The sequence below is a fragment of the Dunckerocampus dactyliophorus genome, chromosome 1, assembly GCF_027744805.1.
Source record: "Dunckerocampus dactyliophorus isolate RoL2022-P2 chromosome 1, RoL_Ddac_1.1, whole genome shotgun sequence".
In the NCBI taxonomy this organism is placed as follows: Eukaryota; Metazoa; Chordata; class Actinopteri; order Syngnathiformes; family Syngnathidae; genus Dunckerocampus; species Dunckerocampus dactyliophorus.
This window is the reverse complement of record NC_072819.1, coordinates 14,366,464-14,390,277: the sequence shown is the minus strand read 5'-3', so window position 1 is coordinate 14,390,277 and position 23,814 is coordinate 14,366,464. Positions and strand designations below refer to the sequence as shown.

At 41.6% G+C, this 23,814-nt stretch overlaps 1 protein-coding gene and 1 long non-coding RNA gene across 2 annotated transcripts; one reads left to right on the top strand and one right to left on the bottom strand.

Annotated features, from left to right (window-relative positions):
• Positions 1 to 81: 81 nt before the first annotated feature.
• Positions 82 to 12,995, bottom strand: amt (aminomethyltransferase). Its single transcript, XM_054787776.1, has 9 exons — positions 12,702 to 12,995; positions 10,746 to 10,913; positions 10,575 to 10,655; positions 9,676 to 9,807; positions 8,726 to 8,804; positions 8,496 to 8,641; positions 3,903 to 4,083; positions 3,665 to 3,820; positions 82 to 1,054 (listed from the first exon to the last, which is right to left on the bottom strand). Exons 1-9 carry the CDS (start codon positions 12,831 to 12,833, stop codon positions 879 to 881), a joined length of 1,251 nt encoding a protein of 416 aa, XP_054643751.1. The 5' UTR covers positions 12,834 to 12,995; the 3' UTR covers positions 82 to 878.
• A 3,687-nt stretch (positions 12,996 to 16,682) lies between these two features.
• LOC129167831 (uncharacterized) lies at positions 16,683 to 22,217 on the top strand. The gene is made up of 3 exons (XR_008566208.1): positions 16,683 to 16,826; positions 17,437 to 17,577; positions 22,072 to 22,217. It is a non-coding gene; the product is annotated as an uncharacterized LOC129167831 (long non-coding RNA).
• Positions 22,218 to 23,814: the final 1,597 nt, after the last annotated feature.

Here is a 23,814-nt window from a genome sequence, read left to right as displayed (position 1 = left end):
TGCCCCTTATTGCCCCTTATTTATGTATATTTATTTTGAGTTTTAATGTTCTAACAAAAAACGCGGATACAAACAGAAGAATAAGAGCGCGTAATACTAATGGAATCATCTTTAATAAAGATAAATATTTGCAAGTGAATTACAAAATACTGCTTTCATCAAGTAAATGTTCACATACAGTATAAAGGTTAAAGGGATATTCAGATTTTTTGACATGAAGTTGTCTGAAATCCCCATCAGCAGTGTAGTGCATCAACAATTACTGTGTTATTTACTCTTTTGAACACATAGTTTTGAGAAGCCGAACTCTTTACTTAAGTGACCCCAGCAACTAACCCGAACTATGTTTTGCATCACCGAAATCCGACCAGAACTCGGCTCACGGGACAAAGTGGGGGGTAAGTCACTTTTGATGCACTACACTGCTGATGGGGATGTCATACAAAAAACCCAAATTATCCCTTTAAGAGAGTGTACAAAAACATGTTTGCATCAGTAGTTTTCTGTTATATACCGTAAACAAAAACAATGTAATAGAATTAAATTACTATAGAGTATATTAGTAGATGCTAAAAATAGACTTTTTGGTCCAACAGTGGTTGCTTCAGCACTTGACAGTGATTTTGATGTACTAGTTGTCACCCATTACTGACCCAACTGTAAACTCCTAAACTGTTTGGAAAAAAAGCAAGGCACTTGAAAAGGTCTAAACCACGGCCCCTAGCTGCCAGTTGGTAAATAATGAGCACCATAATGCCGCCACAGTTTAACCCTAAAAATGCATGGTGTAAGACGACCACAATGTAGCCACTGGGCATCTCCGAGTTGTTTATGAGACTATGTACGCTGCATGTAAATGTACCACATGAATGTCTCTCCTATGCAGAATAGTAGTTCGTGGGCACAAAGGGCATCTTGGAGACGATGGCGGGCACAGCTTTTTTGCGGACCTCAACTTGAATCGCTGTCCCAATTTTAGCAAAGGCGGTGTCCACGTAACCCATGGCGATGTTTTTTTTCAGGCAAGGTGAAGGGCAGCCGCTGGTCACCTCACCTAAATAAGAAAAAAACATTTTTAAAAGGTCGTATTATGCAAAAGTAACTTTTTAACCGTAATATGTACATTTTTAAATGTGATTCATTTTGGGTTTTTTTCAGCGAATCAGCTAACCTAGAATGATGTTGCCGTTAAAATGTGAGTGTAATGTTAGTATTGTAGCTCACATAGCAAGGCTAGTGTTGTTAATGTTTGTGTCCTCCTGCCCCACGCCTTAATGTTACGTTGTATTACGTTGTGTTACAGTGCATATGTAAAAAGTGTACAATAGCACTTCTTGGAGACACACTCTGTCAAAGACAAGCTCTGACAAACACAGCTCATTAGCATTAAAGCTACAGGCACCAAAAATTGCGTGTTCCCAGTAGGGCACATGTGACAAACTCAAGGCCCAGGGGCCAGATGTGGCCCGCCACATCATTTTATGTAGCCCGCGAAAGCCTGGGAATAATGTGTGTCAATAATACACTTCACCTCTTCACCCCCACATCCCCATCCCAGCCATCCTCTACTCCCCTCTCCATAACTGATGATCAGGTGAGAAGTCAGTTGAGGAAGATCAAGGCAAGGAAAGCCCCGGGACCAGACGGCATCAGCCCCAGAATCCTCAAGGACTGTGCGGACCAGCTCTGTGGAGTTCTCAGGCACTTGTTCAACCTCAGCCTGAGCCTGGAGAAAGTCCCGGCCCTGTGGAAGACCTCCTGTGTGGTCCCGATCCCAAAGACACCGCGTCCCAAGGAGCCTAACCACTTCAGGCCTGTTGCCTTGACCTCTCACCTGATGAAGACCATGGAGAGGATTATCCTGCAGCACCTGCGACCCCTGGTGGGCACTCAGCTGGACCCCCTGCAGTTTGCTTACCGGCCTCGGATCGGAGTGGACGACGCAGTGATCTACCTGCTGCACAGATCACTGCTACACCTGGAGGACAGCGGGAGCGCTGTGAGGGTCATGTTTTTTGACTTCTCCAGTGCCTTCAACACCATCCAGCCGGCACTACTCAGAGTGAAGATGGAGAGTGTGGGAGTAGACCAACACCTGACTGCATGGGTTATAGACTACCTCACCAACAGACCACAGTATGTGAGGCTCCGTCACTGTGTGTCTGACATGGTACTCTGCAGCACAGGTGCCCCTCAGGGTACGGTGCTCTCCCCTTTCCTCTTCACCCTCTACACCTCGGATTTCACACACAACTCCACACAGTGTCACATCCAGAAGTTCTCCGACGACACAGCCATTGTTGGTTGTGTTTCAGAGGGGAATGATCTGGAATACAGGACGGTCATCAGGGACTTTGTCAGCTGGAGTGAGCTTAACCAGCTGCAGCTCAACACCAGCAAGACAAAGGAGATGATCATTAACTTCCAGAGGAAAACATCTCACTTTACACCGGTGAACATCCAGGGAGCGGACATAGAGTTGGTAGACAGCTACATATTCCTGGGTGTTCACCTTAACAACAAGCTGGACTGGTCCGTCAACACCCACGCCCTCTACAAGAAGGGCCAGAGTCGCCTTCACCTGCTGAGGAGACTGAGGTCCTTTGGTGTGTGCAGGACTCTTTTACGGACCTTTTATGACTCTGTGGTGGCCTCAGCCATCTTCTATGCTGTGGGCTGCTGGAGAGGGGGCAGCACGGACAGGGACAGGAGCAGGATAAATAGACTGATCAGGCAAGCTAGCTCTGTCCTGGACGGTCCTCTGGACTCCGTGGAGGAAGTGGGGGAGAGAAGGATGTTGGCTAAGCTGACATCCATCATGAACAACACCTCTCACCCGCTACATGACACTGTGGGTTCCCTGAGCAGCTCCTTCAGCACCAGACTGTTACACCCACGGTGTAAGAAGGAGAGGTTCCGCAGGTCCTTCATACCGACCGCTGTCAGGCTCTACAACACCTGCACCACCTGAACCATGTTGTAGACACTATGCTTTCTTTACACTGTTCTCTTTACTTGTCTTGCTGCTGTAACAAGTAAATTTCCCCGCTGTGGGATAAATAAAGTACATACAATACAATACAATACCTTCTTCCTCCTAAATGTATTTGTTCTTCTCATTTTGACAGAAAAATTGTACTCTGTGCAGTTCTTCTAAACTTCTTCTAAGTTCTTCTAATCTGATCATGCAACAAGATATTCCAAGCATTTTTGTTATCAAAAATAAATATTGAATGTCTGCTTGTCACCTTGACATTCTCACTTTACTTCTCATTTCAAAGCAAGTTATCCATCAATTTGTTAGTAAAAATATAATAATCAAATGCATGGGCAATTATGCAATAATATCATGTGGTTATAGTCATATTTATATTCATATATATTTATTTACAGTGTCAAGTGGTCCTTTGAGGGCAGCCATAACTGTGATGTGGCCCTCAATGAAAATATGTAGCAGTATTGAGTAGGAGTAGGGCTTACTAAAAGCACTTTAACTCTATCTACATTCTAGCATAAAGGCGAGATTTTAGACAGCACACTTCCAATACACTATTGTAGGACCTTACACATAATTAAAATTGTTTATATATATAATTATAATTATATGGACCTTTAACAATGCTAAAATGTAATGTTTGTTTTTTTTAAGTGTGTATTTTCTGACCTATGACCTTTCCATCAGGGCTCAGTATGGGTGTGTGTTGTCTGACAGGGGGCCCAGTGGACACCAAGCCCACTCTCTTCCTGGCAGTCTTGGCTTTGATTTGAGGTACGATGATGTCAGCACCAGGGAAGCCTTTTGTCTGACGTCGTCTCTTTCCTGCATGCCACATGATGACATCAATGTAGTAAACAGACCGACCACAGACACTATAATGGCACTATAAACACAACTATTTCACCTATTGTCCACACAAGGGTGGCCTCAACGGGCGTGGTCGTCTCATCAATGTCGTTGCCGTAGAGACAAAGCCCCGCCTCCAGTCGCAGGCTGTCCCGGGCGCCCAGTCCAGCCAGTTTGACCTCGCCGTGTGCCAGCAGTTTCTCAGTCAGTTCCACCACTCTGGACTGAGGAACTGAGATCTAACAGGCACACACACACACACACACACACACACACACACACACACACACAGAAACAATCATCACCATCTCACATTGCTATATTAGTTTTTCTCCATTGGTTTGGCTCATTTTTTGAAACAGAAATTACATTGTCAACACTCCTTAAAAGGAAAACTGCACTTTTTTGGGGAATTTCGCCCATCATCCACAATCCTTATGTAAGACATGAACACACGTCTCACTTTTCTAAAGATATAAAAACACATAAAAAGAGACTAGGTCCACGAAGACCACATAGCTCTTTATTTGACAGGAGCCAATCATGAACTCTGAATAAACTCACAAGCTTGTCAACCCATTGGAAATTGCAGGAGGTCATAACTCAATATATCAGTCTGACTCACGGTTTCCTCTTACAAACAACATTAAACTCATCACACAGCAAATAACACTCAAATGTTATACTTCAGAAATATAGAAACACGTATCAATACAAGTTTTATATGAAAAAAAAACAACATTTGAAAGTGTTCCCATAATGCATTTTGGTTGAGAAAAAATACTTAATTGGAGGAGAGCATACAAAGCATCCATCCATCCATTTTCTATGCCACCTATCCCAGCTGACTTCGGGCGACAGGCGGGGGAGTACACCCTGGACTGGTCGCCAGGCAATGGCAGGGCACATATAGACAAACAACCATTCACGCTCACATTCATACCTATGGACAATTTAGAAAATGGCTGCAATGCTGCTTCTGCCCATCAGAGGAAGCCAGAAGACCAAAAAATGGGGGAACGGTGCCAGAAGGTGAAGTCATTGCAGCAATGAATGAGTTGCTAAGATGCAATGCATTATGGAAAATCTTTAAAATGTTGGCTTTTTCTTTATTTTAAAGTCAAATAGGGACATTCTATATTTGTACATACACATTTAGAGTATGAAGTTGCCGTGTGCTGCATTTAGTGCTGTTAAGTGTTTTTTTTAAAAGACTGTCATGTTCTTATATTGGGTATGTATACTGACGTTCACTGACAACCAATGGGTTGACAAGCTTGTTGTGAGTGCACTGATAGCTTGTGATTGGCTCCTGCTGATAACATATACAGCAATACTTACAGTATTTTGCTATATTTTGGTCCTTTAAACATTCCCCAAACGTCCTTCCTGGGCACATTGATTTCACATAGCAGCATAGAAACGAACACTACACATAGCGTTAACTTTCCCAAACTCTAAAACAAAAACACAGCAGCAGTAGCGGGAGCTCCAATGTGTAGCGTCAGCTTTCGGTAGTGTTCTGAGCGGGAGCGATTGCTCGAGGACTGCAAGGGAAGCTCAGCGTGGTGAAATATGTACTGCTGTGTGTACATTTCATTTACTAAACATTCGCAAACCTAGCAAACCTTCATCTTTTGTTCAGAATCAGCTACTTATCACAGGTAACTGACATGACTTCTCATTTATCCCTGCAGCGCCACAGCGCTTTTACACAGTCGGGACGCTGAACATCTACTGACTTTGATGGGGACACATAGAGTGGGTTGTTCCACTGCGCAAAACTGGATGGCCATTGAATAAATGCTGGACTTTGTCCCGCCCATCGGACACTCAGCGTCTCTGGGGGTCTAAGGGGCAGTGAGCTGCATGATGATTGGATGATCTGAGGCGGAATTCCTTTTTGATTGACAGTGAAATGAGCGAATCAGCGATCTTTAAGCATAAACCTCCACCGTAGCATTTTCCAAGTTTTTCATTCCCTTGTTTTGAACTGATCCAGAGACGTTACTGATCCCCAGTGACTTTGCCTTTCTTAGCGTTGTGTTTGGCGATTCTCTTCTGTCACTCTGCTGTTTCTTTCACCAATGAAGCTGCACATCATGGCAGATATAATTTACATATAATTTAATAGAATTTACATATAAATAAATACATTTATGATGTAGGCTCGGAAAAAATGAGCTTCCCCTCCTTGAATGACCAGCAGCCGCCACTGGTTCTGAGGCATTGTGAGCACGGCGCTGACGCAATGTGTGGTGAACCTAGCAGCTAGTCTGCAAAGTGTCAATGCGCCAGTAACGTAGTTGTTTGGCATAACAATGTTAATAATGACAATGTCGCTGTAGCTTCGTTAATATGCACGTCACATTATATGTAAATGGAGCTTTGTTGGCGCTTTTTGGAGTTTTTTTCAGAAGGCTTTATAGACGGAATAGGTGCTTCCCATTACATGCATTCTTAGCTGCGTCTTTTTAGCTGTTTTTATATCTTCAGAATGCACTGAAAAGAGAAAGACGTGTGTTCTCGTCTCACATAAGGATTGTGGATGATGGGCAAAATTCCAGAAAAAGTGCACTTTTCCTTTACGCTCATTTGGCCAAAAATCTTACAGTTCAGCACAACACCATAGCTCACTTGCAAAAGCTGATATCGCTCCCAAAACTGTTCGTTCATGCTTCAAAGCTAATTCCTTTGCCACATAAATAGTCCGTGCCACCAAAATGCAAAGATCCTTCTCAATTGGTTCAGTTCATTTCCTGAAACAGACCGGACTTTCTCAACACTCTTGGTTGTTTTAGCAAGATAAACTTGCATGATTCAGCATAACACCAGGACACACCTGCAAAAGCACATATTTCTCCCAAACCACTTTACGCATGTGTCAAAACTTCGAAAGTTCCTTTCGCATATAAATTGTCGATGCCACCAAAACTACCTTTGGCATTGTGTAAGCCCTGCAAGTCAAAACGTTTGGATGTTCTCTCAGTATGGCAGAGGACTAGGCCTGCCACGATAATCAATAAATCGATGAACTGAACGATAAAAAAACCCAAAGTCAGTAATTTTGCCGGCCTCGATAAACTGGCATGTGCATGTATGCGTGTTTGTTTTTCTTCGTCTCTCTGTACCACACAGGCTGGATGACAAGAGGTTTCACTCTGCATGTATTTGTGTGCATTGTTTCCATAGTGGAATTAACAGAGTGTGAACCCTTCTGTCACCAAGTCAGCCTCTTTGTCCCTGTATGTTGTGGAGAAGCTACTACTCAGTGAATACACAGACACAGTGCTAGAAGCAAGTTAGCAAGCAAACGCTAAAATGAATGAAGGCACAAAAGCGATGGTTTCTAAGCCGAATGACAAAGCCCCAGTGTGGAGGTGCAGCTCTCGGACATTGCACAGACATTGCTACATTGCAAAAGAAATGCAACCTCAGTACGGTTGAAAATAGCCAACATTTCAGGAAATGTTAGTAATGTTTGACAGACAGTAGGAATTACGTGGGAGAACATACATGTACATGTCACAAATAACAATTCCTGAACTGTATAACCGAGTGAAAGACATGTTGAAGGACCTCAAAAACATTGCATTTTACCCCCCCACCACAGGTATGTGGTCCAGCTCCAAGATTAGAGGATTAGAGTGTTTTTTTCCTTAAAAGAGGCAAGGTCTTTTTTTTTTTAATTGTTTTTGGTCATGATTGTGATTTTTAAGTGCAACTTTTGCTAAAAGAGACAGAGTCAATTTTATTTTCACTGAGGTTTTTTTGGTCTTTTTTTGTTTGTTTAATTTATTATGTTGTTTGTTTAATTCATTTAAAAGCTCTTGACATTCCAATTTCAATGTTAAATAGTTTATAGCTTTTGATATGATGCACTCTCATGATATGCCATATAATTAATGAAAAAGTGGTCAAAAAAATGTTGTCAATAATATCAATTATCGACAATAATTTGTAGGACAATTATCATCCAGCAAAATTAGTTATCGTGACAGGCCTACATTGACATATCCCTCATGTCCACCTCTAAATCTTAGCCCACTCCTTCATTGACTATGGTTACTCGTTTTTTTTGTCTAGCGAATATAATACTTATAAATAAATTGTGTATAAAACTGCAAACAAATTTTTACCTTAGATTTAACGGTAACAATAACATCCTAGATTTGACATCACACATTGCACTCATACTGCCAAGGAAATGGTAACTATTTTTATTTACGAACATAAAATAACTTCCATACATGTGAGTAATAAGAAAATGTGTTTAGTATAAAATACTGTAATATAAACACATAAACAAAAAACTGGGACAATTATGTCGCCTACAGTGCTGTAAATATAAGCTGGAGTTTCATAACTGACACTTCTTCCCTGGCCGCCATCCTCATCCTCCTGAGCGTTCTCACACTGCTGTCTGTCTGGTACAGATTTTCACCCACATCACAGCGCAAGTTCTAGTTTCACCTGACAGTCAAATAATCAATTTATCCAATTTTTCATGGTATTATAGTATATCACAGACTAATTTTGACAAGTGAACAGACTATTGTGCATGTGGTTACCTGCGCTAACTGTAGCTTGCAAAGAAGTACTCCAGACATTGAGACATGTACTAAGAATGAGTACCCGTCTAATGACTTACCTCCACACCGTCCTCGCCAGTGTATCCACATCTGGTCACCCTGCAGCCAGGAACACCAAAGACAGTGGCCAGTGCAGATGTCATGAAGGTCAGCTTGCTGAGGTCCTCCTTCAAGCCATCCTGCAGCACCCGAGACATGGACGGTCCTGTAAAACAAACAAGAGGAACATCAGAAATAACATTAGAGTGTAGTATTTAAAAAAACAATGGTCTTTAAATAATTAGTTCACCTTGCAGAGCAATCAACGCTTCATCCAGGAACTCCAGGTCAACATCTGAGCCTGAAGCCTTGAACTCTGCAAGTCTAGCCTGGGAATAACCCACACATTCAGTACACGTCAGATAACAACCTCTAGGGGCAAGCTAAACAAAATCAAAATATCGTTTTATCTACCTCTGCTTTAAAATATGTGTCATACTGTTGTTTAGGTGATGAAAAACTGAAAAACTAAAAATTATAACAAGAAATCTGAGGTGAGGCTGTTGCGAGTCTCTCCTCTCATTTTAAAGCGGCAGCAGTGGCCCAGGAGGTGGAGCTGCCCACACTGGTGTATGAATGTGAATGAATGTTGGTCGGAGAGGTCGTCCTAATCCAAATCTAATCCATTATTATTATTATGTGCGCAGCAGAGCGATTGAGTGCACTGGTGTCCATTTCTGTCAGCATGTCGCCAATACAACAACAAAACATTTATACGTTTTTCTACAGCCCGTGTAATGTGTTTTAAAACGTAAGTGTGACATGATCATTCTTGCTAATCGGACAATAAAATATAGAGAAGTCATAAGAAGAAAAGCACCGTTCACCTTCCTCTGGCAATGGGCACACGTGAGCTGGCAGGTGCTTGTTGCTGCCGTCTTTCTACAGCGAGGCAGAGCTACGGTGGCTGGGAATATCACAAAGCAGCTGATAGATTTAGACTAGCTAAAAGAAAGTCTGCGGACTTTTCCAAACAAAGTAACAAAGAGTTTTTTTTTCCTGGAAGGCAGGTGCTTCGACTTCATACACAAAGAGCCATGAACCTTACCGCACGTCACTGGTTGTATACAGCGAATTCATCAGCACTATTAATGCGAGCTGAATGCTGGCTGAGCAGTTTGCTCCTTACCGCTATGACAACATTGGTTCTGTTTCTGCTGTGTGGTGTAATATACTAGCTAGCTATGTGTAAGTACTCACCTTCATATGAGCAGAGTCTTTGTCAGCACAGCCAGCATTAGAAACCACATAGAGGTAGTCCTGGTTTGTCTTGGTCACTATGAGGTCATCAATGATCCCTCCCTTGTTATTGGTGAAGAGGGACAGGGTGCCCTACAAGTGGGAGAAAATAAATATATTGGTCATGAAATTATTCAAAATATTTAATAATAAAATCGTATTCATTGTGTCAATATAATTATTAAAGACAATACTTCACGATTCAATTAATTATTTAACAGTTGAATTATACAAGAGTTCACATTTGAATTTATTATATAATTCCATTCCATTCTCTTCCGCTTCTCCAGGTCTGGGTTACGGAGGCAGCAGTCTCAGTCCAGGACTTCCCCGTCTCCGGCCACCTCTTCCAGTTCCACCATGAGGACACCAAGGCGTTCCCAGGCCAGTCGTGAGACATAATCCCTCCAGCGTGTCCTAGGACTGCCCTGGGGCCTTCTCTCGGCTGGGCAAGCCCGGAACACCGTATTACATAATTATAATTTTAATCCTGGTGTGCATATGTAAATACTATAGATATTTTTTAATATATTTATTTTATTTTTACTTATTCTTGTTTGTGGCTACTATACAGTACATTATACACTTACCGGCTATGTAACCTGAATATTCTTTAAGTTTATTTTTTTTTCAATAACAGTTGTTTTTGTAATGACTACTTTTTGAATTGACCATAAATTCTGGCTTGCAAAGTGGAAAATTCTTTTTTTTTTGCATGGAGATGGAAAAAATGCTGTTTTATTTTTAAGTTAATCATTACATACTTAATTTGTTGATGTTATTATTTTACGTATTTATTTAATTAAAAAAAAAAACAAACAAAAAAAACATACTTGACCTGTGTACTCCATTTCTCTCACCTGGTTGTCTTCAAGTTCAAAAATATCTGCCACCACCAGAGACTCCATGAACTTGATCCTGTCTTTGCCGTGGACTTTGGTCTGTTGGAAATGCAATTGATTGCAGAAAGAAAAAATTGAGAATGTATGTTTGCTTGTCAGAAGTCAGCAATGTTGGCTGCTGTCCCTCACCTGCAACATGTGACTGACGTCAAAGATGGAGCAGTGCTCTCGGGTGTGCATGTGTGAGCTGATGTGACTGTCTTTGTACTGCACGGGCATACTCCAGCCTGCAAACTCCACCATTTTGCCACCGTGCGCCCTGTGAAAGTCAAAGAGGGGTGTCTTCTTCAGGGCAGCCTGGAAGGACGCAAAACACAACAGGACACTTTAGGAATGTCATTTTTTTCAGTAATTTAATGACCTTTAGCATTGTAAAGAAATTAGTGGCTTATCAGAACAGCAGTGCATTATGGGATGCAGTGAATTTGCACTTCACGTACAGCTTCTTTTTTTTTTTCAACAAAAGTCCAAGGTCGGCCCTTCTTTAGCACAGCAGTCGTACAGTTTGTAGCAAAACTTTGATTGTTGAAAGATAAAAACACCATAAATAGAAAGTTATCTGTGCAGTTTAATGATTAAACACTATTGCGTTTTTAAAGCACAGGGTAAACGTGGTTATTATAGCATCAGTTACTTGTATTATTTTATTATTTTTAATGAAATCATGTGGAAGTGCAAAATGGCAGTGGACTGGCACAGATGTTCATTATGTCTGCATGAACACACTGGTGCACTCATTTCACTCCGATGGATTTGTTGCAAAAACAAATACTATTTTTTTCTGACTTACAGTAATAATGATTTATTTTTTAGTTGACATTTAGAAATATGCCAAGTTTACCTCTATAGTCCTTTAACAGGTAACATAAAAAATACAGAAATAAAATATGAAAACAATTAATTACCTTAATTAAATGGGAAAAGTTACAAATTCAAGTAAATAAATTAAAGTACAATTAAAATAAATACAACTCATCCATCCATCCATCCATTTTCTATGCCGGTTCTCAATTTATATTTAATAAACTACAGTGTATTATTATTTTACACATTGCTGGACTAATAAAAGCTTATTTTATTCCCTTCTATTCCATATATCAAAAAATAACAAAATACAATTATTTCATTTAACAAATTAAAACAATGCTAGAATGACCATATATGATATTTTCTATCTCACACACAATTACGGCAAAAATGTAAGCAACTAAGCAACACAAAGTGTTTCTCGTGATGCTAAATGGAATAACATCCAATTAATGTGATTGCTAATAACTGTAGAGTATTTGTCTTTTCAGTTTTTTACAGTGTATGAACAGTGTATGAAACAGGGGTCAACAACGTGGTGCCCGCGGGCACCAGGTAGCCCCCCACGACCACATGAGGTGCCCGCAAGCCTGCTTTTCATTTGGGTTTTAAGTTAATAATGAAAGAACAGTAGAAAGAAATGCATTCTGAAATACAAAATGTGAGTTGTGGACACCAGCATTGTGTTAATGTTCTGGTAAAACAAGCATATTCGCTTTGTTTGGGTTTAAAATAAGCTCTGAAAATAAATGTTACAAAAATGAGTAGCTCTTGGCCATTTTCATTTTGTAAAAGTAGCTCTCACAAGGAAAAACGTTGGTGACCCCTGCATTAAAACAACAAATCTTGCGGTAGTTTACTTTGAACAGTACCCTATATTGTGTAATCTCATGGCGGTTGCAATCATGTGACCATGAGTGCCAACATGTAAAAACACAATTAACCATATGAACTAAAACATGAAAATATATCTAATAATCCGTTTAATGCACTGAATATTTGTGTTTATTGTAATTTCTTGTGATTGCAATGCATAAATGTTCCACTATAACATCGTTGTTATCTTAACAATGGCAATGACGTTGAATTGAATAACATGATGTCACCATGACTACATGACAAGACCTACTGTATGTCAAATTGGTGATTAAAAGCATTTCATTCCATCCGTGTGTAGTCAAACATGTCGCTAATTCGTATTTATCTTTAAATATATATATATATATGTTAAGTGTAGCATAGTACAGTATTACGGACTTTACGGATGTTTCCACGCACCTCTCCACTTGATGAAGCCTGTCTTTGCTGCAGCTCCCTGCTTGCACATCCAGCTGCTCGCAGCCGAGGTTCACCGCAAGCCCGTCGCCCGAGCCCCGAAGCCCTGGCCCCGGCTAACAGGCGAGCCCACATGTCGACACCTAAAGTCGCACTGCTGGAGTGTGTCGAGTCGCCTCCGTCCGACGATACTGCTAGAGGGGTAACAACACCACTTCTTCTTGTGTGTGTGCGTGTGTGTTGCTCAACTCCTTTTAGACTTCGAACTCATCATACGTCCTAGTGACTGGTTTCCTGGTTACGACACGCGCAAGGGTTTGTGGGAAATGATAGATGACAGCATGAGATTATTAGCATAGGGAGAGAGAGAGAAAGAGAGAGAGAGAGAGAGAGATGGCAATGGTAATGGTTTTATTTTATTTTATTTTTTCAAATTTTATTTGAACATACATACAAATTACAGTGAAATACATCACATAGTACAATTCGCAGTACCACATGTCCAAAAGGAATAGGAAGAAGCAAAGTTTATTTAAACCTACCCCCCATCCGTTTCACATCAATTGCAAGACATTTATTCAATTCCTGTATTACAAATGTGGTCTTTTCCAGTTAATACATTGGAAAATGATAAGGCAATGTAACAATGTGGTAATATAATTTTCAAGTTTTTTCCACAATCATAAGTCATAATAATATATAATATCCATATAATAATAAATAATAATAATGATAGACATAACAGAACACGGTTGGAATAATGGGTGAGTACTGACAATGAACTCACAAGAAAGAACAGTAAAATATATACAATATACTGTACTGTACTATATAAAATATACTGTAGTTCCCGATGACACATGCAAGGGATTGTTTACAGACAGGCAGACATATAGGTATAGATAGATAGATAGATCGATAGATACATACATACATACATACATACATACATACATACATAGACAGACAGATGAGGGTGACCAAACGTCCAGATTCCCAGGACATGTTTTCCTGTCCTGTCCTGTCCTGTTTCTTTTTATTAGTGATAAAATGTCTTGGTTTTCAGTGTTTGTTATTGGGCCATTAAATTGACCGGCATTAGGGCATGTTTTATTAGTGTTGCCAAAAAGCCATAAAAAGCCAAAGAAAAAGCAAAACATATGCACAGAGTTAATCCTCGGAGTTGAAGTTGCCGAGTTGAAGTCTCGCAAAATTGGGTAAGTCATGCACAACGGCGGTTCAAATTCCCGAGTTTTTGTGATTTTAGAGGGCACATTTTTCCTGAAAATATTGTTTGCATTCCAAAACTTTCATATCAGTACAGAGGAGGCATTCAGTATCACTTGAGTGTCCTGGTTTTCCATCCACCCATCCATCTTCTGTGCCGCTTATCCTCACTAGGGTCGTGGGGGTATGCTGGAACCCATGCCAGCTGATTTCGGCTGAGAGGCGGTGTACACCCTGCACTGCTCGCCAATTATAGCAGGGCACATATAGACAAACAACCATTCACACTCACATTCATACCTATGGACAATTTAGAGTCGCCAGTTAACCTAACATGCATGATTTTGGAAAGTGGGAGGAAACCGGAGTACCCGGAGAAAACCCACACACGCACAGGGAGAACATGCAAACTCCACACAGAGATGCCCAACAGAGATTCGGAGCTTGTTGGCCACATAGTCAGGAGATTGTCTCACCAACATGCTAACCACTAGGGCAGTGTCCTGGTTTTGGGTAATCAAAATATGGTCAATATCCTCCTGACTACCAGGAAAAAAAATGTTGTCCAATCACATTTATTTTGAAATTCCCCAATCTATGTGAAGTAATTGGAATACTGCAAAAGAAATTTTTGAAATTTTTATTTTTGTTTTTAAGCTATGATGTGTCTTCTACAGTGGACATCGGAACCCAATACAGGGGAAACGGAACTTCATTGTGAAACAGTTAGTCCAACAAAAATATCAAAAAGTGTTCACAAAGTGAACACAAAAGTGTTCAACATAAACATAACTGTCCATCATCTCTTTTCTTTTTTTTCACTTTTGCTTCTATTATGCTTATTTGGTATGATACTTCAAAAAGCTTTCTTGGAAACACAAAGGAAAATCTTGCACTTGGAGCACATAACATATGTTTTACTGTTGCAGCCAGATTGGCGACACCTTGATGCATGTGTTTCATCCACGATCCCATCCCCGATGCCCTTTCCTCCTGTAGCTGTGAAAGTTGTCTTGCCTTGGTAGACCACAAAATCCAAAACTAGACCAGTTGGTGCAGCCAAGACAAATACCTTCAGTCCAGTTGGGTTTGGTTTGCCCGGTACATACTGGCGCACTGGGCATCGACCAGTAAAAGGAACCATTTGCTCGTCAATGCACAATTTTCCTGTTCTTGGCAGACTCAGACATCCTTGCCTTACTTTGCTCAAGAGGGGCCTGATTCTCCACAAGAGATCACTTGTTTTTTCTTCATCTGAAACATCAAGGTCATTGACAAGCTTGATGGAGTTTCTCAATTTGTAAAACCAATTTCTGGTCATGGATTCCACCACAATTTTTACTCTAGAACTCTGAGGCCCAATACATTTGAATGTTTGGATATCCTAGACAGCCCATGTAAATAGAATTCCCAAAGAATGTCTTCAGTTCTTCAGGTGTGGTATTTAACGTTGCTCCAGACACAAGTACTTCACGCTGATTTGTGTACATCATCTTCCTCTACTTCTGCCAGTGGATCTTGATCATCTTCATCAGATAACTCAATGTCTGAGTTTCCATCAACAATCCGCAGTAAAATTCCCTGTGCTTCTGAGAATGACTCCCTTTCTTGTCATTTGGGAAAAAAAGAGCAAAATGGACGAAATAACTTCAAATGTCCACTACAGAGGACATTTTTTAAACACTTTAATACTAGGCTCAAATACACTTAAAATAACTCAAACAACACTTTAACGTGTTCATAAGAGTCTTATAAATAAAATGCCAACAGCATTTCAAGACAAAATGTGTTTGATAAAAAGTATTCAACACTTACTTTTCCTCTTCCCATAAAAAGTGCTTGCCCTGAGGGAAGCCATTTTCTTCTACAGGTAAGTCAAGGTAACAAAGCCCCACCCCTACAAATTTGGTATCATTAGAAAGCTCTGAATGTCCTCTATAGAGCACGAAAGGAGTTAATGCGATTGGATGCACTGGGTGGGAGATATTTAGGTTTACAAATGTCCTCTACAGAGGACAAATTTGAACTACTGGTCGTCAGGAGGATACGGACATTATAGTACCATGCTCATTGCTTATTCATGCATTTGTCAGCTAGAAGGCTATTTCCTGCTTCACAAATGAGCGGTGCCATGATGATTCAAGGGGTAAACAGATATTCATATGTGTTTTACGATGACTCAATGTCTGTGGTGTAAAGGTTATTTAAACAGCAAAGCGAGTGTTGGACCATGGAAGCTAAAAGACACTTGTTCATGTTTGGGAAAAAGAGTATTATGAGGTTGTTTTGACCCCTTTAAGCCCTCCAAGATGGCACCTTTAGGTGACCATTTTGGCAGCCATTTTTCCTGGTAAATGAAATAAACTTGCACTAATACTGTATGAACACCAACTAAAACACACTTTCTTTGATCTTGGTTCACTTTTTGGTTCATTTTTCAGTCTGACTTCGCCCTTGATGCCAGTGTAGACTTTGAGGACGTGGGATAGATATTTTTTGTACTTATCCAACTTTACTGCACTTTGAATTGACTTTATGGAGTGTGTGTATGCGTCCCACCCCACTAGACTGTCTACCTAATAATACCACCATGTCTCTCCTGCTATTTTAGGACACTTGGCTCGGGACAGGCCTCTCTTTCTCTCTGGCAGCTGACTTGATCCTACAAGTGAACCTGGTCACAAAGACTTCGGGAAGGGATCATATCCGAACGTCCTCTGCAGTTGGACGCTGACGCGTACTGTTGAGGACAAAGCATTGTCTCTTTCTTTAGGACTGGTTTGAATTTAATTAAATGACACACTGGACTAAGGGATTGAATGTTCTGTCTATCACGTGCTCATGACTGACACACGAGAACAGGAAGAACATCTACAGTACTTTTCTTTATTGTGAATAAAGGTAAGTAGATGTCTGGAGGTGCTTCTGTGGGAAATTTAATTTGCATGGTATGAAAGGATTGACATGATATGCTGTGATGATGAACCTGGATTGTAGCGCTCTCCCATAGGAAACAATGTACAAATTTTAAAAAAGAACATGCACAGCGCCGTTAGGCATGGCGAGGCTGCAAGTGCAGACAAACGTGCCTGCAAACTCCTCCATTCCTCCCCTTTCTGGTTGTTGGTATTGTTTTTGAATGTAAAACTGTGCATGTTAAAAAGTCTTTAACAGACCTCTGTCAATTTTTGGGTGTCTGGAACGGATTCATTGGATTTACATTATTTTCTATGGGAAATTTACCTTGGTTAGAGCCAGTTTGGGGTTGAGTCGGACCTTCTGGAATGGATTAATGATGCTAACCAAGGCACCACTGTAAATAGAAATAATGTGTTCCAGAGTCAAGCTGTGGCCATCACATTTTTTTTTTAATCTGTGCCATCAATGTTTTAATTTACATTTTAATATTCTTAACTGTAAAATAGGTGTAAAAAGAAGTTAAAACAATGATATCCTGATTGATTTTAGTCAGTCGGGTCAGTCTTCCAAATTGTGTGTTTTTAAATTTGAGGAGGCGACATGTCGAGACCACCTTCGCAGACCACACCGCAGACCTACAGGGTGAGCGACAAAGACCTAACTGAGATTGAGCTCCATTCTGTGGACTCCATCAACGACCTTCACCGGACACACCCTGACCACAACCATAAGGGTACACACACACACACATAAGGGTAGAAACAGTAGTCACAAAACTACTAAGTGTGGGTCACAGTGGGTACAAATGCAGTACAATGCAAAGTTATACGGGTACACACACAAGAGCAATCCTATTCATAAAGGTACACACGTAGTGCAAACAGTCATATTGATAGGTACACTTTAGATGAAAACCAGTGGTGATTGCTCTAAGCTCAGCTTCCCCAAAAATGTCCACAAAAAAAGTGGTGAAATATGTACTGCTGTGTGTTCATTTCATTGACTACATATGCGCTAGAATACCTTCATCTTTTGTTCAGAATCAGCTACTTATCACAGGTAACTGACACGGCTTCCTTCTCATTTATCCCTGCAGCGCCACAGCGCTTTTACACAGTCAGACGCTGAGCATTTACTGACGTCGATAGGGAAGCGTAGAGTGGGTTGTTCCACTGCGCAAAACTGGACGGTCTTGCTGGGCTTTGTCCTGCTCATCAGACACTCAGCGTCTATGGGGTCTATGGGCCAGTGGGCTGGCCCGGACGCTCGGCTTCTGCATAATGATTGGATGATCTGTCTGTGGCGGAATCCCTTTTTGATTGACAGTGATTTGAGCGAATCAGCAATCTCGAAGTATAAACCTCCACTGGCGCATTTTCAGAGTTTTTCATTCTGTTGTTCTGAACTGATCCGGACACTATACCGATCCCCAGCGACTTCTTCTTTGTTAGCGTTGTGTTTGGCGACTCTCTTCTGTTACTCTGCTGTTTCTTTCCCCAATGAGAAGCGGCAGCTGCGGAGCTTCTCCCCCCATCACGATCACTCACCCTCACACCCAGTCACACAGTAGCCTAGTGCAGCAGCTTCATCTGCCAGAAAGCTGCACATCGTGGCAAATACTATAATTTGCATATAAATAAACACATTTATGATGTCGGCCAGAAAAAAATTTGCTTGAATGACCAGCAGCCGCCACTGGTGAAAACATTCATACAGGCACATACAGTACACACTGCAAGCACAATAAACATCACTGAATATCACAATAGTGCATACATGCTGCCATAAAAAATCTCAACGGTACACACACACACACACACACCCACACTGTATGCTGGAAACAGATACAATGTATACAGATACAGTACAAGGGTACATACACATACAGTATGCTATGTACAGTTGTACAGGTGCAAACACACGTTGAGAACAGACACAAGGGTACATTAACATATGCAGATATCAAAGACACAAATGTCCTATCAGCAAAGGTACACGCACATATGCTGGTAGCACAGAAACATGCACGACGGCATATGTACGCTACGGGTTTACACTAGGGATACTCCGATCAGGGTTTTATGCTGCCGATTCTGATACTGATCATCCATGAGTGAGATTGTCTGATACCGATACCGATCACATGTGTCACGTTCTGGCTTTGAGTAGTTGTGTGGCGACCCTGAGGACGCAGAGAGCAGGACTAAGTGCAGGTAGAAATGTCTCTTTTATTATTAAAGCTGCTATGCAGCGACAAGGATCAAACAAAGAGCAGTGGAAAACGCATAAAATACTATAATGCTTCACCAATAGCCAGGAACAAGCATGTGAACTAAATAGGGGGACGGCCGGGACGACATACGAGGCGGACCCAGTGGGACCCCTGGGAGGCCACGCAATTGTAGGTGAAGAGGGTGTAGGGGAACGGACTCAGCACACAACCCTGTGAGGTCCCAGTGCTCACAATTCTTGAGCTGGATGTGCGATTGTGGACTCTGACTGACTGGGGCCTGCCTGTTAGAAAGGTAAACACCCAGTTACAGAGGGAGGGTGACAGGCCAAGTGTGAGGAGCTTATTTGTGAGTTTGTGGGGACTGACTGTGTTAAATGCAGAGCTATAGTCTATAAATATCATTCTGACATATGTGTCCTGGCCCTGTAGGTGCGAAAGGGCTGTGTGGATGGCAGTGTTGACTGCATTATCCGTGGACCGGTTTCGGTAATATGCAAACTGTAGAGAGTCCACAGTTGCCGCCGGGATGCTCTTTTTGATGTGGGTCATGACTATCCTTTCAAAGCACTTCATAACAATAGGAGTGAGTGCTATAGGGCGATAGTCATTTAAGCAGGTCACGTTGCTCTTCTTGGGTACGGGCACCAGGGTGGTGGATTTAAAGCAGGTCGGTACCGATGCTTGTGCATGCGACAGGTTAAATATGTCAGCAAGCACATCAGCTAGCTCTGATGAGCAAACCCGAAGTGCACGGCCTGAGATGTTGTCTGGGCCTGCTGCTTTTCGTGGGTTTGTTTTGTTCAGAATCCTGCGCACATCAGCTGATGTCACCATGAGAGGTGAGTCCTGTGTGCTCCCCAGGTTCAGCCACCCTCTCTGCTCATCAGGAGTTTGGGTGTCAAAGCGGGCGTAGAACTCATTCAGCTCATCAGGAAGTGTGGTATGGCTGGACGTGGCTACGCTACTCCGCTGTCGATAGTCTGTGATGTGCTGGAGCCCCGCCCACATGCGCCGAGGGTCTGAAGTGGAATAGTAGCCCTCCAGCTTCTGTCTGTACTGTCTTTTGGCCTCTCTTATGGAAAAGGCTTGCAGTCTGAACTGAACAGTTACTACTAAGAGGTGACGCAAATATTCTTGGACCCTTCGTGAACAACTTAAAATCAGCTGGTGAGATAGGAGACCCCTGTGATAGTATCGCCATCATAAGGCTGGACACACTATGTGACCATACACAAATAGTTGGTCAAGAGGGCAAGACACAATTTTTATAATGACAACAAAATAGTAAAGTAGTTCAGTGACACTTGAAAAAGTTAGTACGTACTCCATGAACGTGATATCCACTTGTGGCTTCCCCGTGGGACAAAAACGAGCTCTGAGCTAACTGCGTTGCTTGTTTGTTTAAAAAACAAAATGTCATTGTAGTAAAAAGTCCCATGCAGTCCGAAGACCAGAAGCCATTCATCTTCTATGCCACTTATCGTCATTAGGGTCGCTGGTATGCTGGAGCCTATCCCAGCTGACTTCGGGCGACAGGCGGGGTACACCCTGGACTGGTCGCCAGCTAATCGCAGGGCACATATAGACAACCAACCATTCACACTCACATTCATACCTATGGACAATTTAGAGTTACCAATTAACCTAACATGCATGTTTTTGGAATGTAGGAGGAACTGTAGTACCAGGAGAAAACCCACGCACGCACGAAACTCCAACTCCACACAGAGATGCCCAATGGAGATTTGAACCCAGGTCTTCCTGATCTCCTGACTGTGACTGTGTGGCCAACATGCTAACCACTAGACCACCGTGTGGCAAGCCAGAAGCAAGGCGGAGAATTAGTAGCTGGATAATTACTAGCTTCCGCCAATGCAAAGTACAGCCAGTGACAGCTAGGCAAAAAGTGTAAACAAAAAATCAAGAATAGTTGAACTGCAGTAGGTTTGGTAAGGGAATGATCAAACACGCTGGCATCGATTGGTGCAGCCTGTGTCAAGTTCAATACAAGATGCATCCTTTTGTTGACATCCCTACATCACACAGCAGACATGTAGGATTTGGTGTTTATCAGCATAGGCCAATCACATGTTTTTTTATGGATATTGATCAGTATCCAATCAATCGGAGCATCCCTCGTTTACACACATACAGTGCTTGGAGCACATTCACACATACACTAACTATATGCTCACACAGGGGCACATACCCATATGATATCACAGTTTAAGGGTACGTACCCACATACACACACACTGTGACCACAAATATAGTAGCACGCACATGTATGCTGGTAGCACAGTTAGAGAGGTGCACACACACTTAACTACATTGTGTACATTGTTTACATACACTTATGTATAAGCTGGTAACACCAGCACAATGGTATACTATACACCAGGGGTCACCAACGTGGTGCCTGTGGGCACCAGGTAGGCCCCCACGACCACATGAGGTGCCCACAAGCCTGCTTTTCGTTCAGGTTTTCAGTTAATAATGAAAAAACAGTAGAAAGAAATGCATTCTGAAATACAAAATGTGAGTTGTGGACACCAGCATTTTGTTAATGTTCTGGTAAAACAAGCATATTCGCTTTGTTTGGGTTTAAAATAAGCTCTGAAAATAAATGTTACAAAAATGAGTAGCTCTTGGCCATTTTCATTTTATAAAAGTAGCTCTCACAAGGAAAAACGTTGGTGACCCCTGCTTTACACACTTATAAACTGGTTGCATAAACACACAGGTACACAAAGCCAAATCTGAGAGCACACATACACTGTGCCCACAAACACAGGGGTATACATTTGCACCTATAAGCTGATTGTGCAGTTATGAGGGTACACACACACACACACACAGAGTTAGCATAAACACAAGGGTACACACACAAACTAGTAGCACATTTAGTGCTGCATGCTTAGTTCTAAGGATGTAATGGTATAAAGTGTATACATAATAACATGCTCGTAGTACACACACTATGTATGATTCCAGGATCGAGGCCACCCCGCCCAACTTATACACCTTCCGTGAATGGAAACCCACCTGTGCATCACATGACCAGTGTGGGCGGAGGAGGCGGCAAATGGCAGAGTCGTCTTCAGGACATGTTGACTCCCAGCTCATCACGAGCGTACGCCATGGCATGTGCTGTCATCACCCTGCTCCTCATCACCCTTTTGCTCATTTTCTACTTCCTGGGTCAGCAAACACCTTCTTTATATAGACTGGCATCTGTATTATCACAGCATATTGTAACATTCAAAATGATGTCTTTATCAGTACAACAGGGCAGTGCACTCTGGAGGCTGACGGAAGCCGTGAGGGAGAAAGAAGCCTCAACGGCAGAGCTCACTTTGCTGATTCAACAGCTACAAGAGCTGACACTCAACCTTACAGCCACTCGAGGACGCACATGAGGAGACGGAACAAATTCATTATGCATGCTTATTAACTCTACCCCGACAAAAAAAACAATTCCACCTGCTGATTTGACTGACGCTACCGTTATCATTATTATGTTTGTTATTATTGTTGTGATATTTGACATGTTTAAGAGGTTTACTGTATATCGGGAGACTGGAACTGGAACCATTTGACAGTGGACTAAATCCCAAACTTCAAAGCAGATACTGTATGTATTTTCTTTGTTTGCATTTTCTTTGACTGTTACTGCCAGTTTTACCTAATGTTTGGCTGTTTTCGAGCTTTACAATTAATGGTGATTTGTATGATAAGTTTTTGTTGCACTTACATGACAATTAATTGCCATGGTAATTATCTCCGTTTGGGCACCTCTGTGTGGAGTTTGCATGTGTGTGCGTGGGTTTTCTCCGGGTACTCCGGTTTCCTCCCACATTCCAAAAATATACATGTTAGGTTAATTGGTGTCAAGTTCTTTTGGACTTACACAAGTCTGCACTTGAAAAGGCCCAGAAGATCGCAGAGGATGCTTTATCAACTCAGCTCCAGTAGATTTCCCTGAGTTTTACTTCACAACAACTATTTACACAAGGACAGGTTAGGTTGATCACCTTGAATTAAAGAGGAATAGCATCAAATTACTCCTCAAGACTAAACACAGTTGTAACTTAGGAACACCAATAGTTGTTACATATCAATGATCTCTTACAATCATTGAAATACTGTAGCTGTGACAAGTACATTTGAATAGTCTTTACAATGATATTCAAGTAGTACATTTCGTTGTCCACTACATTTACTAGTTGTTGACTTTGTACAACCACCCATCATATAATGCTTGTCATAGTTATATCACATACTGTAGGTATCAAACAAGTCAATTTGCCATCATGGTTTGTATTAGAGCCTGGACCTCCCTGCTTAGGCTGCTGCCCCCGCGACCCAGTAAGCAGTAGAAGATGGATGGATGGATGGTTTGTATCAGTTATTTTAAAGACATGCACTTTTAGCATCATAATCATCTTAAGAATTGTCATACAGTCATGTGACGCTTATTTTATAAAAAGATTCTCTCCAATAAGACAAATTGGACAGAATTGACCTCCTGGTTCTTGAACCCAGGGAGGTCACGCCAGCTTTTTACCAACCTTAAAATTCTCCTAGCTTACCCTAGTAGGTACTGACACGCTCTTCCTGGCTTGGCATCCTTGCATCAGTGGGTCTCTCATGTGCAACACCCTAAGGAGAAATTGGATCTCTTCCCAAATCAGAACTCCATTTCCTTCAAGATTCGTGGGGGCTTGGTTTCCAATT

What these genes read in the sequence shown, in the direction of transcription:
- amt (XM_054787776.1), bottom strand. Translation starts at nt 12,833, where the DNA reads ATGTGGGCTCGCCTGTTAGCCGGGGCCAGGGCTTCGGGGCTCGGGCGA. An exon ending in CTGGCGAGGACGGTGTGGAG is followed by an intron (nt 4,084 to 8,495) that starts GTAAGTCATTAG and finishes TGTGCCTGTTAG; the next exon opens with ATCTCAGTTCCTCAGTCCAG. An exon ending in CACCCTTGTGTGGACAATAG is followed by an intron (nt 3,821 to 3,902) that starts GTGAAATAGTTG and finishes TGTGGCATGCAG; the next exon opens with GAAAGAGACGACGTCAGACA.